General features: G+C 59.5%; 1 protein-coding gene across 1 annotated transcript in view; it reads right to left on the bottom strand.

Annotated features, from left to right (window-relative positions):
- WDR62 (WD repeat domain 62) overlaps nucleotides 1-14,174 on the bottom strand; it is a 45,848-nt gene that overhangs the window by 3,230 nt on the left and 28,444 nt on the right. Inside the window, exons 14-27 of the mRNA XM_004388177.1 lie at nucleotides 11,721-11,788; nucleotides 11,518-11,639; nucleotides 10,509-10,584; nucleotides 9,648-9,759; nucleotides 9,506-9,569; nucleotides 8,803-8,925; nucleotides 7,632-7,765; nucleotides 4,863-4,915; nucleotides 2,770-2,988; nucleotides 1,796-1,920; nucleotides 1,348-1,451; nucleotides 939-1,049; nucleotides 540-677; nucleotides 138-252 (exon numbers count right to left, since the gene is read on the bottom strand). Coding sequence (XP_004388234.1) covers nucleotides 138-252; nucleotides 540-677; nucleotides 939-1,049; nucleotides 1,348-1,451; nucleotides 1,796-1,920; nucleotides 2,770-2,988; nucleotides 4,863-4,915; nucleotides 7,632-7,765; nucleotides 8,803-8,925; nucleotides 9,506-9,569; nucleotides 9,648-9,759; nucleotides 10,509-10,584; nucleotides 11,518-11,639; nucleotides 11,721-11,788 — 1,564 coding nt within the window. The remainder of the gene's footprint in view (nucleotides 1-137; nucleotides 253-539; nucleotides 678-938; nucleotides 1,050-1,347; nucleotides 1,452-1,795; nucleotides 1,921-2,769; nucleotides 2,989-4,862; nucleotides 4,916-7,631; nucleotides 7,766-8,802; nucleotides 8,926-9,505; nucleotides 9,570-9,647; nucleotides 9,760-10,508; nucleotides 10,585-11,517; nucleotides 11,640-11,720; nucleotides 11,789-14,174) is intronic.

Genomic DNA, 14,174 nt, shown 5'->3' on the forward strand with positions numbered 1-14,174 from the left:
CCTGGGGGGTCTGAGGGGACACAGCCCTGCCCTGGGGGTCTGAGGGGACACAGCCCTGCCCTAGGGGTCTGAGGGGACACAGCCCCACCCCGGAAGGATACAGAGCTGAGGGTACAGTAAGGGTTCACTGGCTCCACCTGGGTTTCTTCTGGAGGCGTGAGAGGAACTGGGCTGAGATGCTTAGCCGGGGATTGAGGAAGAAGTCCTCAGCCTCGGAGGCCTTCACGTCTCTCAGGGACCTGTGGAAGAGCTCTAGGAAAAGATGAGGGGACCCTCAGAATCCCTCCAGCCACCTTGCCCTGGGCCCATGCAGGCCCACAGATCAGCAGCTAGGCTCCCAGCACCCCCCATCAACAGACAGAGCGGACACCTCAGGAGCAGACAGAGAGGAGGACTGCGCAGCTCAGTCCTTAAGGCGAAGGCTGTGCCCTCCCACCCCACCCTCGCTGGTCCTGCCAAGGAAAGCCCTGCCCGAGTCACCCAGCCTGCGTTCAGCATCGGGTGGGCCAGGCAGGGTTCAGAGAGGGGCAGGGCCCTACCCTCAGGATGGGCGTCGCTGAGCGTCTCGAAGTGGTGGCGGAGGAACTTCTCCTGCTCCGGGGTCTGGGGCAGGGAGCTGCTGGGCAGGCCGGGCCCCTCTGGCGGGGCCACCTCTTCCTCGGCAGGCCCCGGGCATCCTGCGGGGAGGCAAAGGGGGCCAAAGAGGGAGGCTGCCGACACCGGGAGTCGTGGACAACGCCCCTCGCCAGCAGAGGAAGCTGGACTCGGCCTGTCGCACCAGGCTGTTACCACCAGGCTCAGAAGGCAAGGCCCACCACCTCCCAGGTGAAGGAAGAGGCTCAGCGAGTGCCAAGTGCAGGGCCAATGTGGGGCCAGTGGTTATACACTCTGACCACTCCGGAACCCAGCCCATCTCTGCTGGTCTGGCCCCTGCTTACCTGGTGTGTGGGGAACCGTCACGTCGAACCGAGGGTCTGGGTCAGGCCGTGGAGGGGAGGACTGGACGGTGGCGAAGCTGCACTCCAAGTCTGTCTCTGACTCCCCCGAGTCTGGAGGAGCAGAGCGTGGGGGTCAGGAGGTCACAGCTGTGCCTTCACTGGGCAAGTGACTCAGCTGCTCTGACCTCGGTTTCCCCATGTGGGGTATGGGGATGATAATACACCCCCCCGTTTTTATGGACCAGCAAGGTTACACACTGAAGAGGTGGCAGAGTCCTCGGGCAATGGCAGGGGCTGGCTGTTTTCCGCTGTAGGAGGTTGGCAGCCCCGTCCAGGTGGCCCACGGCGCTCAGACCGGAGCCTGGCTGAACAAGCAGCCCACCCCAGAGCCCTGCCTGCCCCTACGCACCCTCAGGTAGGCTCTGGGCCTTGGAGCCAGAGGAGGAGATCCTGAGGTAGGAGTCATCTTGCTGGTCCGCAGGCCCCTCAGCTACCTTGCAGGCGCAGTACTGGCTGCGGTGCAGTGGGAGAAGACAAGGGGACCACAGCTGACGGGCTAGGCAACAGCCGTCCCCCTCAGAACCCCCGGGGCTCCTGCACTCTGCTCCCACTGGGCTCTCCTGCCTCCTCCAGACACCCCTTCTCCCAGGAGCCCCTGCACCTCTACCCGCAGCAAGGGAAACTGAGGCAGCAGCTGAGCCTCAGGGCCGGGCTCCTGCCCCGCCGGGCCTCACCCTCTCCCTCTCCGATCCCCACGTCCACAGGCCTACCAGGAGAGGGGAGCAGTTCTTCAGGGTGAACCTAGCAGCTGAGGCGTCCTCTCTCCAACCAAAGCCCCCTGGTGCAAAGACACCCACCTGTCTGTGCCCATGACCGTCACTGCTGCTTCCAGGGAGTAGGTGACGAGCTCCTTGGCCTCAGAGCCCCTCTGTAGGGGCAGAAAGGAAGGGTGCCCACAGCCGCTCTCCTGGGGACGCTCTGACTGCAAGGTGAAGAGAACACAGTCACTCTGAGGTGGCAGGCAACCGGCCCTCGCAAGCCGCTAGGCATGATGCCAATGAGGGTAACACTCGCTGTGGGCCAGGCCTGTGCCAAGACTTCCCACCATGGGCTTATTCAGTGCTCCCTTTACAGATAAGGAACAGGCGTGGCCCTCTGAGAATGTATATGAAGTTCAAGAACAGGCCAACCAACCAACGCTCAGTGAGAGAGATCAGGATGTCAGTGACCTTGGGGGGTGGGAGGGTTACTGACTGGGCGTGGCACAAGGGGGAGGTGTTCCACATTGCCACCTAGGTGGTAGGTACAAAGGTGTATACACAAGTAACAATCCACTCAACTATGTACTTAAGAGCTATATACATTACTGTATATATATTATATGGGAATAAAAAGAAAACGTATGCAACAGCCTAGAAAAGAATGGTTTGGAAAACAATACAGGAAGAGCTAGTACTGCCTGGGCACCTCTAATGGCCCAGGCCCTGGTCTTAGCACCAGATCCCTATCAGAGCCCTGCCAGGCAGAGGATACTGTTGTGACCTTTTTTTGGATGGGAAAACCGAGGCCAGAGAGGCAAGCAGGCTTCTTGTTCCAGGTCACACAGCCAGGAAGAGGGAGGGCCGGGGCTCTGCTTCCCAGACCCGTCTGCCCCGCGAAGCCTTGCTGTGCTCCAGGCCTGGGCCCTCCATCCCACCCTCCACCATCTCACGCAGCCCTCTCCGCTCCCCTCAGGTGGGACATCAGCCCTATTTTCAGACGGAGAGCATCAAGGCCTCGGGCCCCATGTAGGAGATTGTGGTGCAGGGGCTGCGTGCCAGGCGGTACGCACCTCGCTTAGCAGGCCCACCAGGCTCTGCGGCTCCACTGTGTCCAGGACAGAGTCCTCCAGGCTCTCAGGCTTCATGGGGCTGAAGTAGCAGTCCAGGTCCCCGGTGTCCAGGATGGTCTTGAGGGGCTCCTGGTCGGCCCGCTCTGCCCAGCGGCCGTGTGGCTGGTAGCTGCGCTTGGCATGGAAGGCTGAGACATCTGCCACGTCGTCATCTCCGAGCTAAGGGTGACGGGACAGTCAGCAGCCCGCCCGTCCTCAGCAGCTCCAGCGAGGGCCAGGGGCACTGCTCAGACCTCATTCAGTTCCGTTCAGAAACAACTTGCAGATTTCTCCCTCCGGCCCCAGCCTTTCCCTCACACTCCAGAACTGCTGTGCAGGTGCGCCACATCTCTGCATGGACGTCTAACACATGTTCCCGCGTGCACGTGCTGCCCTTCCCCAGAGCCTGTCCTCCGAGAGCCTTCCCACCTCAGGCCCTGTCTGGTTGCTCGGGCCCCAAACCTTAGGATTATCTTTCCTTTCTCTCTTACTCTCTCCCTTATACTCCACACTGCATTTCATCAGCAAATTCTGTCAGCTCTCGCTTCTAAACACGCCCCAAATCCGGCCACTTCACAGTCTTCACCCTGGTCCTGTGTGTCACCGCTTGAGAGACACCAGAAGGTGGCTGTGGAGAACTCAGGCTCTGAAGCCAGCCTGCCTACACTCCATCCCACGGCCTCGTTCTCAGCTGTGTGACCCAGACGAGGTACTTAACTCTCTAACCCTCAGTTTCCCTACCTGCTAAATGCGGATGAGAAAAGCCCCTCCATCAACAGAGCTACAGCAAGGATTCAATGAGACAACGCGCGTAAAGGGTTTAGACAGCCTACACAGAGTAAGCGTGCTGTGAATCTTCCCTGACTGGAACTCCAGGTGTAACATAAGGAGAAGCTTGCGGGCCTCAGAGCACAGTCACGTGTCCTGACCTGGTGTCTAGGGCAGGGGATGTCAGGGAGGACTTCCCTGAGGAGCTGACATTGAAGCTTTGACCTGAAGGATGAGTAGGAACGAGGGAGAGTGTTCAGGCAGAGGGACCAGCAAAGGCCCTGAGGTGACTTCACTCCTAAGGCTTCCCTTGCAGGTGGTGGGCAGGGGGAGTGCTGTGGTCTTTTCAAAGGGACAGGGTCTGGTGGTGTTCCTGAAATAAACCCTCAAACCTAGGGCTTCCGATTCTGCTGCCAGCTTCTAACCCACCGGCCCCTAGCCTGCCTTGCCCCCAAGTCAACAGTCAATCCATCCTGATGTCGTTTCGGCCCCTCCTTCCCTCACGTCCAGTCGATCAGCTCCACCTTCAAAATCCATCCAGAATCCAACTGCTTCTTCCCCCTGGTCCAGCCTCTCCCCGGTCTCCTGCTCCACCTCCCCCCGACCCCGGTCTCCTGCTCCACCTTGCCCCACCCCACCCAGTCTGTTCCCCACACGCGGCCACAGGGACCTGTTACCACCTGAGTGAGATCACGGCCCTCCGGCTCAGAGCCCTCCCTGGCTCCATCTCACTCAGGGCCACGGAGAAACAGTGGAAGCCCACGAAGAGGGTGGAGGGGACTCGCCACAGCTCACACGACCCCAAACCACCTGGCTGCCATGACCTCGTCCTCGAGCCCTTCTTCCAGCCTGGGTTCCCCCCGTGACCGTGCCAAGCACCACGGTCCTCCCGGTCTTGGCACCTGAGGGCTGGTCTCCCTGCCTGGCACGTTCTTCCCCAGTACCCGCAAGTATCAACCATCTTCCCGGGGAGCCTCTTACACTCCTTATTTTCCCTCTGCAGCATTTATCAGCTGTCAACATGCTGTCGAATTTACTTATTTCATGTGGGTGTTGTCTGCCTCCCACGCTGGAAGGTGAGCCCATGAGGACAGGAGTGTTTGTCCACTATCTCCAGAGGCTGGCACAGTGGCTGGCTCAGCAGATACGCTGGGAGCAGGAAGGGCTGTCAGAACTGAGGCTGGGAGGATGGTGGGGGTTCTCCAGGGATAGCAGAGACGTGGAGGGGAGGAGGGGTCCCGGGAACGGGGCACGGGGACGGCGCTCCCCTCCCCTGGCAGACTCACCAGCCGTTTTGCCCAGAGCGGCAGCTTGCCATTGGTCAGCAGGCACCGAGGATCTGGGGAGGCACACAAAGCCCGTGAGAAGAGGACTTCCCCGGCAGCCAGACGGGCAGCAGACAGGTCTCCAAGAGGCAAGAGAGGGACTGACGGGCATCTCGGGACGCTCAGCCTCGCTAACTCAGTGCATGCGAGATTACACAGTGGGACACCATACTCTCCCTCAGACTGACCAGTGAAAATGCTCAACAATATCAGGGGTCAGCAAAAGTGTGGGGACCAGCGGGATAATGCACTGGAGCAGTAACTGGGTCTGCAGAGTTCTTTGGGGTTTTCTTCTAAAACTGAAAATGTCCAAACCCCACGACTGGCAGTTCTGCTCCTCCGCCTCTCTCCTGGGGAAACCCTCACACACACCCAGGGAGGCGGCCTGGGCCAGTCGGTACAGCCTCACTCACAGCGGCGGCAAATTAACAAAAAATCCTCCCTGCCCACCCAGAGAGAAACGGCTCAAAAAAAAAAACTCCACTATGCTCCTGGTTAAAAGATGCCTCTGCTTTGTCCACTGGAGAGGACACGGGTTGGCTATAACGGTGGGAACAAGAAAAATCACAATGGATTCTCATATTCCTTCCTGTTTTCCCTTGGTCGGCAGAGCCCACCACCCATCCTAAAAGCTCCTGGTGTTCGTCATTGTTCCCAGTCTCTCAGAGCTAGAGCAGTCCTGGCAGTGGGACCCACGGGAAGCCTGCCAGGGGCTTCTGGGAAACTGGCTTCTCTAAAAGAAATTCTCAGAAGGAAGTGTCTCTCCTCTTCAGCCATGTCTCTGATGTCTGGAATTGAGGCAGCCATCTTGCAACCATGAGGGGCAGACACTTATAGAGTGTGGTACGATGGGTCCCTTTTATATGGCCTTTCTCACGATGGTCTTGTAACTCCCACCAAATGACTGGGTGAAGCTAGGCAAATGAGGTGCTTATGGCCCACCACGGGGATTGGATAGCTTACTAATAATACAAATAAGGTGCACGGCACCCTTGTGGGGGTAAAACCATGAAAAACAAAGTGTATGGAACCCCAAAGAAGGGTTGGTCAGTTTTACCATCCTGCTAGGCTTAAAATGAGCCATCCGAGAGGCTTACTGGGGGACCTCGTGACCGTCAAGAAGAAGGGATGAGAGCGTAGGGCATCCTTTGGGCCTGTGCTAAGAGCCTCCAAGACCCAGGAGACGGAGAGAACCTCTAATATCTGATAAGACGGCAAGCAGCGGCCGCAAAACGGCAGCAGAACCAGGCAACTGGTGCCAGGCAGCGCAGGGGGCTTCTTGGCCCACAGAGCAAGGCGGTTACAGTGGGTGTGCTGACCCACACAGCGAGAGAGAGCGTGCCTTCAGGCAGGCTTCCTGGAGCAGTGGGGTGCCTTTGGGCATTTTTTTGCAGAGTTAGGCTTGCCAGCGCATGGAGTGAGAGAGCTGAGTGCCTCTGGGCCAAGGCTTACCGGTAGAATGGGGTGACCCTGGGCACTTACTGGCAGAGCTAAAGAGCTTTGTAACACTTGCCCAAGCAGGGCAGAGACCTGGCCAAGAGGCCTAGCGTCAGAGAGAGGCGTGGCCGAGAAGCTGTCCTGACCCAGGAAATGTATCCTGACTTGTTACAGATCCTGCATTTAACCTGTTACCTCTCTAATAAACCCCATAAGCATGAGTAGGTCTGTGAGTTGTGTGTGGCCATTGCAACAAATTATCAGACCAGCAGAGTAGAGGGTGCCATGGGAGGGACAGCCGGTATAAGAATTAGTAAACAGGTTGGAGAAAGGAGCTATGTCTGCCCTCTGCCTCATAGCAACCAGCCTTGGGTGTTGATCTTGATTCTCCCTCCCCCTTGTGAAGTCAGACGAGGAGGTGGGACGATGCTGCCACCAGGGTGGGTGAGTAAGCAAGGGTAAGTATGGGCTTACTCAGGTTTACTTACTGGAGCGCACAACATGTGGCAAAAAGCGGGAAATTCTGCACCGCAGATAAGCCCATGCCGTACCTTGCTTATCGGGCAGTCCGTCCCTGGCTGCTGGCACGCCATCTTTACATGGACAGAGTGGCCTTGTATAGAGCTGCTGAGCTGCTACTCTCCCCTCTGCCTGAACAACAGAATCTGTCCTGTCTCCTGGGTTACAGCACGCTGTTTTTCCCGGGACACTCCACTCCTGCTCCCCCCGTTTTGGTCAGGTGGTTCGAGTGGGGCTGACTAAAGCCTCTTCCTTCCTTTCTTCCTTCAGAGGTGACATGACTCAGGCCTGGCCAGTCAGAGTGATTTGGTTCAGAAAGGGGCACACGACTCACACCAGGCACCTGAGTCTCGACTCCAGGACTTTGCTAGAGCTATTAGGAAAGGGGTGTTCTCTTCTCTATGCAGTTTTATCAACCTGGCTGCTGGGGGGCATCTTTACCCCCAGGAAAGGGAGAGTCTGACTGAGAGAAAAGCCAGCAGGATGGAGAAAAACATATCCGCATTCCTTCTGACATCCCCTCCTTACCTGGATCCAGCCATGCCTGAAGTCAATACTCTCAACTTCAGTCACAGGAACCAATAAATTCTGGTTCCAGCTTAAGCCAGTCAGAGTCTGGTTCCTATTACACTGAAAGAGTCATGACTGATTTAAGATTATTGAGCTTCACTATGTGCCAGGCCCTGAACACAAACTAGGGGGCAAAACCCAGCACTGACCCCTACCCCAACAAGGCTCAAAACAGGGCCCCTGTGCATGGGCCTCTCTCCCAACCTGGCTCCAAGCTCTCTTTGGATGGTGTCTTCAGCATCTCCCCAGGTTCACACTCTTCCTCCAGCTCGTCCTCTGTCTGCTCTCCAGGGCTTAGGGAGCGGGCCTCACTGGGCACGGACACACAGGTCTCCTGCCTACGGCCGAGGATGAGGACAGTAAGAACGGAAATACGGGGACGTGTGCATGTATGGGGGGGGTGGCTGCCTAGGGCCGGGCCCTGTGCTAAGCTCCATGTGGCTTCCAGTCAAGATGGCGCTGGCGGGTCTCCCCAGCACACCTCTTCCACACCTCTGCCACGGTAATGACACACACGGCTGGGCTCAAAAAATAAGGCACGCTCTCCACGGGCCACAGCAGGGACAGGAAGTGAAGCAGGGTTCCCACCCAGAAAGTAGGTGGCAGCAATGAGATCGTGGCCCTCTGCGTACAGGACACCGTAACATGCCTGACACGGGGCGGGGACTGGAGCCAGGGCCCTGCTCACAGCCCCAGAGTGGGATGGGATGTGTGCTGAAGGGAGCTTCCCACGCCCTTGGGGCCTGGTCTGTGACACCGCCAGGACCACCGCAGGACAGACGGCCCATGTCAAGGCCTGGTCCTCGTGGGGCCTCGGGAGCCTTCATGGAGGGAACAGCAAAACCACAAGACAGAGGGACAGACCCAGAGGCCAGAGACAGAGACAACCAAACCTCCCACTCAGTGAGCCTCCCAAGCCCAAATCCCAAATCAAAACTAGAATATGAATTCACTCCAAACACAACTGGATTTGTGGCGTAAAGACTTAGAAAACAACGTTTAGAAGACTCAAACAAGCGAAGGAAGACCCTTCATGAAAGAGTAAGAATCATGAAAACAAAAACTCCTTCCCCTGGGAACGAGGACACCGCCGCCTGCTGCACCTCCTCCCCACCGCGGCTGGGTCAGGGGCCTCCTGTCCTGCAGCCCCTGGGCATTCCCCATCATCGTGCTCAGAGGCTCCCCAAGCACTTTTCCACTTCAAAACCCTTATCATCAGTATTACTGTAACTCTGTATTCAGGCCTGTCTCCCACTAGGCTGGCAGGGCCCAGGGCTGTCCTGGCTACGTCCCTAGCATCACCCGCACGGGGCCCAGGGCAGAGAGACACTCTGGTGAGTGGACAGATGGGGGATGGCCAGGCGGCCACCAGGACCTGGCATGGCTGCTCCAGTGCCCGTCCTTCATGTTCTGCTGTTGCTCCCGGCGGTCTATCTCCAGCAGGTGCTGCTTCATGCAGGTTGTGATCTCCGGGCCCAGCTGCCAGATGAACACGCAGCTACCGAGACCAAAGAGAGGTGCAGAGGCGGGAGGGACAGTGGGCATGGAGGCCACCCGGGTCACCACAGCCCAGGCCTCGTTCCCCAGCCCCTCCCCAAGCACATACTCCAACAGCTCTGTGTACCCACACGCTGCGCCTGGGTCCAGGGCATCCCAGCAAACTAGGGACTCTGGAGGCCCCAAGACCGGAGAGGGGGATGTCAGGAAGGGGCGTGGTAAACGGAAGGGAAAGACAAAAGGGGCCAACCGAGTGCTAAGGAGTCGATGTATCTCATCTCATCTGACTCTCACCGCACAGTCATCAGGGTCGGTGGTGCCCTCACTTCTACAGAGCAGCAAACTGAGCTTGGGGGACAGTGACCTGGCCACGGCCCCAAGCGGCAGATCTGGGATTTGAACTCAGGGCTGGGTGTGACACCAAGGCGCCCCCTTCCGAAGGGGGGAGTGGCTTGGAAGGTTCAGAAGTGCCCTCTCCACGGGGAGGCTGTGAGCGCGGGGTTTCTGGTGGCTGACACCCCACTTCTCCACCCAGTACAGGCCCCACCCACCGCCAGGGCGGCCTCGCAGGCCATTCCCACCTGTCCCCGGACACGGTGATCAGGTGGCGGCAGTCGTAGGTGAACTTCATGCCAGTGACGATTTCTGCAAACAGAGAGGAGACGCCGCTCTCACCTTCTGCGTCAGAAGGGCTGTGTGGCCGCGGAGGATGGACACACCCACCTGAATGGCCAAACATCTTGGCGACGCACTCGCCCGAGTAAAAGTCAATCACTGAGATGCTTTTGTCGGAGCAGCTCGTGGCCAGGAAGGTGCCTGAGGGGTCCACGTGGACCTGCCGGGAAGAGGACCCACACGACCCTCGGCCTGCCCGCTTCTCCCCTTCGCGAGGCCTGGGCCCACGACCACACCCCCTCGTGCTGGATGCCAGGTAACCCTCAGGACACACACCCGGGCAGGGCTGGAACTTCTGCCCCCCGTTTTACAGTAAAGAAGTGAACCACCACAGCAGCGGTGACGGTGGCAGCCAGGCCCGGTGCTAAGCACCGTGTGCGCAGGTACTCTTCCCATAGAACCGCCTGTGACGGGGCTGCTTTACTGCATTTACAGATGATGAGGCAGGTCAGGCAGTCCAAGGGCCTGGCTGGAGTCTGAGCTCATAACCACCCCTGGTGCGGGGCTCCGAGCTTCCCGCCCTGTCCTGGGTCACCCTGTCTGGTAGGGGCAAGCCGAGAGAGGGGCCCAGGCCGCTCCAACCCTTCCCACTGCACCTGCTTCCACTTAAGATGGAAACCACTTATTGTTCCTGCTTGGACAATAAAGGTACAGCGGTCAGGGCCGCCCACCCCCATGCCCAGCCCACTCCCAAGCCTCCTGGGTGAGGCAGGCCTGGTGGGTGCTGGCCAGTGTGTGATCCTGTACCAAGCGCCAAGGGAGACGGTCTATTCCTCCGCTCCCTCCAACGGCCTGGGCGTCGGGGAGGTGCTCGGAGAGCAGAGGCCTCAGGTGGCTGTCAGGGCAGCCGGCAAATGGGGGCTGTGTGGCGGTGTGTGTGTGTGGCTTCCCCGGGGCTCTGCTCCTCACCTTCAGCAGGGCCCCCTCGTCGCCCTGGGAGCCCTTGTAGCACTTCCTCTGCTTCCCGCTCACCGTGTTGTAGACTCTGGGGAGGCGAGGGCATGACATGGCCTGACCGCCCCCGCTCTCCCGCCCTCTGGTGCAGCCTCAGCTGGCGCCTGCCTCCCCCGAAGCCCCTGCTGCCTCTTGGCCTGCCCGGTGCCTGGGCTGTAGCACCATGTCAGGACTGACGGCCCCGCAGGCTGCGGTGTGAAGGCTAGGGATTTGGGTGTCTGCTGAGTTAACGTCCGTCCTTCTCACCACGCGCAAGCTTAGTGCCCGGCAGCCAGTGAGAACGAGCAGATGGAGGCGGTGGAGCAGCTCCGCACAGCTCTGCCCTCCCCCGCCTCCCCCGGCTCACTCCCCCACAGCCTCCCCGACTCCGTCCACACGCGTCTGCTCCTCCAGAAAGCCCTGCCTGACCCCAAAACCGCTGCCGCTGAGTGGATTCCAACTCACAGCAACCCCGCAGGACAGAGTAGAACTGCCCCCCAGGGTTTCCAAGGCTTCAATCTTCTCGGAAGCAGACGGCCACATCTGTCTCCCGCAGAGTGGCTGGTGGGTCTGAACCACAGACCTTCTGGTCGGCAGCCGAGCGCTGTAACCACTGCACCAGCGGGGCTCCTTCTGACTCGGCAGAGCCCACCATTCCCTGGGCTCCCCATCCCAGCCCCGGCCGCTCTGTGCTGTCACGGTTCATTGAGCCCAGGGCTGTCCTGGTCACTGTCCAGCCCAGACGCGCTCAGGGAGCGTGAGCGGACATGCCTCTCAGTCACCTTGCACAGGCTCCCGGGAGAGCCACACATGAGCCTGCGCTGACCTGGAGGCTAGGCCCCGAAAGCCCAGCTCCTAAGACACACCCAGCGGGGTCCCTGCACGCTGGCCAGCCCAGGAAAAGACAGATCCAGCCAGGTCCCTAATGGCCCCACTCAGAGAGCAGCCCAGGCTGGGCCAGCTAGGGGCCAGGGCGCCTCCTCACCTCACGTTACGGTCCTGGCAGGCTACGGCCACATACTTCTGGGTGATGTCGATGTCCATGTCATACAAAGTGGTCTTCTCGGCCACGTGGTGGGTCCGCACAAAGTGTAGTCCGTCCGAGGCCTGAGAGGGCAGACGGGGCCTTCAGAGGACAGCCCTGACAAGCCCCCCGCCTCAGCCCCCAAGCAGGCTGCCCCACCCTACCCGCTGGGCACTGCGAAAGTAGATGCTCTTGTCGGCCCCACAGCTGATCATCTGGATGTCTCTGTTGCCTAGGGCAGGAAGGGGGGAAGTCTGTTAGGTCCGCTGCTGGGCCTGGCCGGGCTGTGGGTCCTAGCTATGGAGCTCCACTGTGAGGGCCACCAGCCAAGTCCACTGGGGTGAGGGGGGCTGGGTGACTGTGCTGGGCCAGGTGGGGCTATGAGGACCACCAGCCAAGTCTGCTAGGGTCACGGAGGGCTGGGGGAGATCAGTGCTGGGCCAGGTGGGGCTGTGAGGACCACCAGCCAAGTCCACTGGGGTCAGGGAGGACTGGGTGACTGTGCTGGGCCAGGTGGGGCTGTGAGGGCCACCAGCCAAGTCCGCTGGGGTCAGGGAGGGCTGGGTGACTGTGCTGGGCCAGGTGGGGCTGTGAGGGCCACCAGCCAAGTCCACTGGGGTCAGGGAGGGCTGGGTGACTGTTCTGGGCCAGGTGGGGCTGTGAGGACCACCAGCCAAGTCCGCTGGGGTCAGGGAGGGCTGGGTGACTGTGCTGGGCCAGGTGGGGCTGTGAGGACCACCAGCCAAGTCTGCTGGGGTCAGGGAGGGCTGGGTGACTGTGCTGGGCCAGGTGGGGCTGTGAGGACCACCAGCCAAGTCTGCTGGGGTCAGGGAGGGCTGGGTGACTGTGCTGGGCCAGGTGGGGCTCTGTAAGGTGTGAGCTGTGTGTGAGGGGGTACAGGTAGAGCTGCGGGGGACAAAGGCTTCTGCGGAGCAAGGCCATGAAGACAACAAAGGTACAGAAGGGGCAGCACCTGCAGCAGGGGATCTGCAGGGCGACTGGGGCGGCAGGACAGCAGGAGAGCTGGAGCGGGGCGAGTGAAGCCAGGCAGTGACGGAACAGCAGGGATAGGCGGGACATCCACACGTCTCGGCCCCATCTCCCTGACGCTCACTACCCACCCCACCGTACAAACAGAGGTGCTCAGATGGTGCAACAGCAAGTCAGGACAGGGCCGGGACTGACATGTGCCTTCTCTGGTGCCAGAGCCGAAGCTGCGAAACACGGCTCCGAACCTGGGCTTCCCGGGCCTCAGCACCCCGCCTGTCCCCTGGTGCTGATGCCAGCTTCGCCCACAGAGGAGCCGTGTGACGCCCTCGGACGGCGGCTGCCACGCGGTACGCACTGTGAGCCTTCTCGCTTGTATTACTTTCACTTCTTTATCGGATGAGAGTAACAGCAGCACAAATACCTCACAGAGCTGTGGTGAGGATGAAGACCCAGGGAGACGACAGGACATTTGGGGGTCTGGGCCTGACGTACCAGATGCGATCCAGCCAGGAGGCACTTCCTGACAGAAGGTTGATTCACAAACAGAATCGCTCAAGGGAGTAGGCCCTGGTCGGGGAGGGAGGGCGCATGGCCCGGGGAGGTCTAGAGAGAGCCTGCATGCTCCTGGTAAGGCTCTGCTTCTGAACCTGGGGGATGGAGGACTCCCAAGTGTTAACTATTCAGACCCTGACCCATCAGGGGTGTGTCTGGCTTACACCTGTCCACTCCGAAGCTCCGTGTGGGTATCCGCGGAGCCACTCGGTAAACTGTACACGGATACTGTACTCACTTGGCTGGATAAGGGTTAAAAGGCTGAATCCTTCTTTAGCAGGGAGGCTCAGGCCGGTTCTGACTGACTGGTGCCCAGCTGACGCTGACTGATCAATATGTTGAGCATAACCCCCGGTGAGCCAGCCTGGACACAGCAGGGCTCACAGGAGCTGATTTAGGATCTGCACCTTCTCAGACTGGCCCGTGGCTCTAAGGAAGGTGACCTTCAGGACCGACTTCTGGGCCACCCCCCTGGCCACAGTCATCACCTCTCCTGGATCTAGACCATTTGCTAAAGGTAAGGTCACTGCTTGCCAGACTGCTAGATTTACTGCCTGATTACCTACATCCCATAGAATGAGAGGGTTCGGACAGCTTTGAAGGATGTCTGGGAAGTGTCAGCTGACTGGTCTGTGTTAAGCCTTCAGAGAAACATCTTAAACACTGGAAACTTGCTCTGCCCAGCTCTCTACCATCTTAGCTAGAGAGACAGAGGCAAGAAGAGGGGATGAGGAAGGGGTAACTGCTGGGAAGAATCCATGTTTGGTTCCCGGGGTGCAAGGATTGTGCCTGGCACAGAATTAGCCGTCCCTCGATCCTTGCTAGCAGCTATTTGTCTGCAGCGGTCACCAGTGCCCATCCCGCCACCTGACAGTATCAGCACCTCATTTCCTTTGGGGGTCAGCCAGCCCTCCTGGATCAGGGAGGGGGGCAGGTGGGGGCAGGAGGCACATGAGCTCAACCTGGCCCAAGAGAACACCCCAAAGCCCTGCACCCATGATGCCTTCTAGGGAGAACAGGTACTTCAGGCAGGACAGGAAGTCAGCTCCTAGTCTCTGGCAAAGCTGAGAGGAAGA

This window comes from Trichechus manatus, unplaced genomic scaffold (genome assembly GCF_000243295.1).
Source record: "Trichechus manatus latirostris isolate Lorelei unplaced genomic scaffold, TriManLat1.0 scaffold00207, whole genome shotgun sequence".
Taxonomy (NCBI): Eukaryota; Metazoa; Chordata; class Mammalia; order Sirenia; family Trichechidae; genus Trichechus; species Trichechus manatus.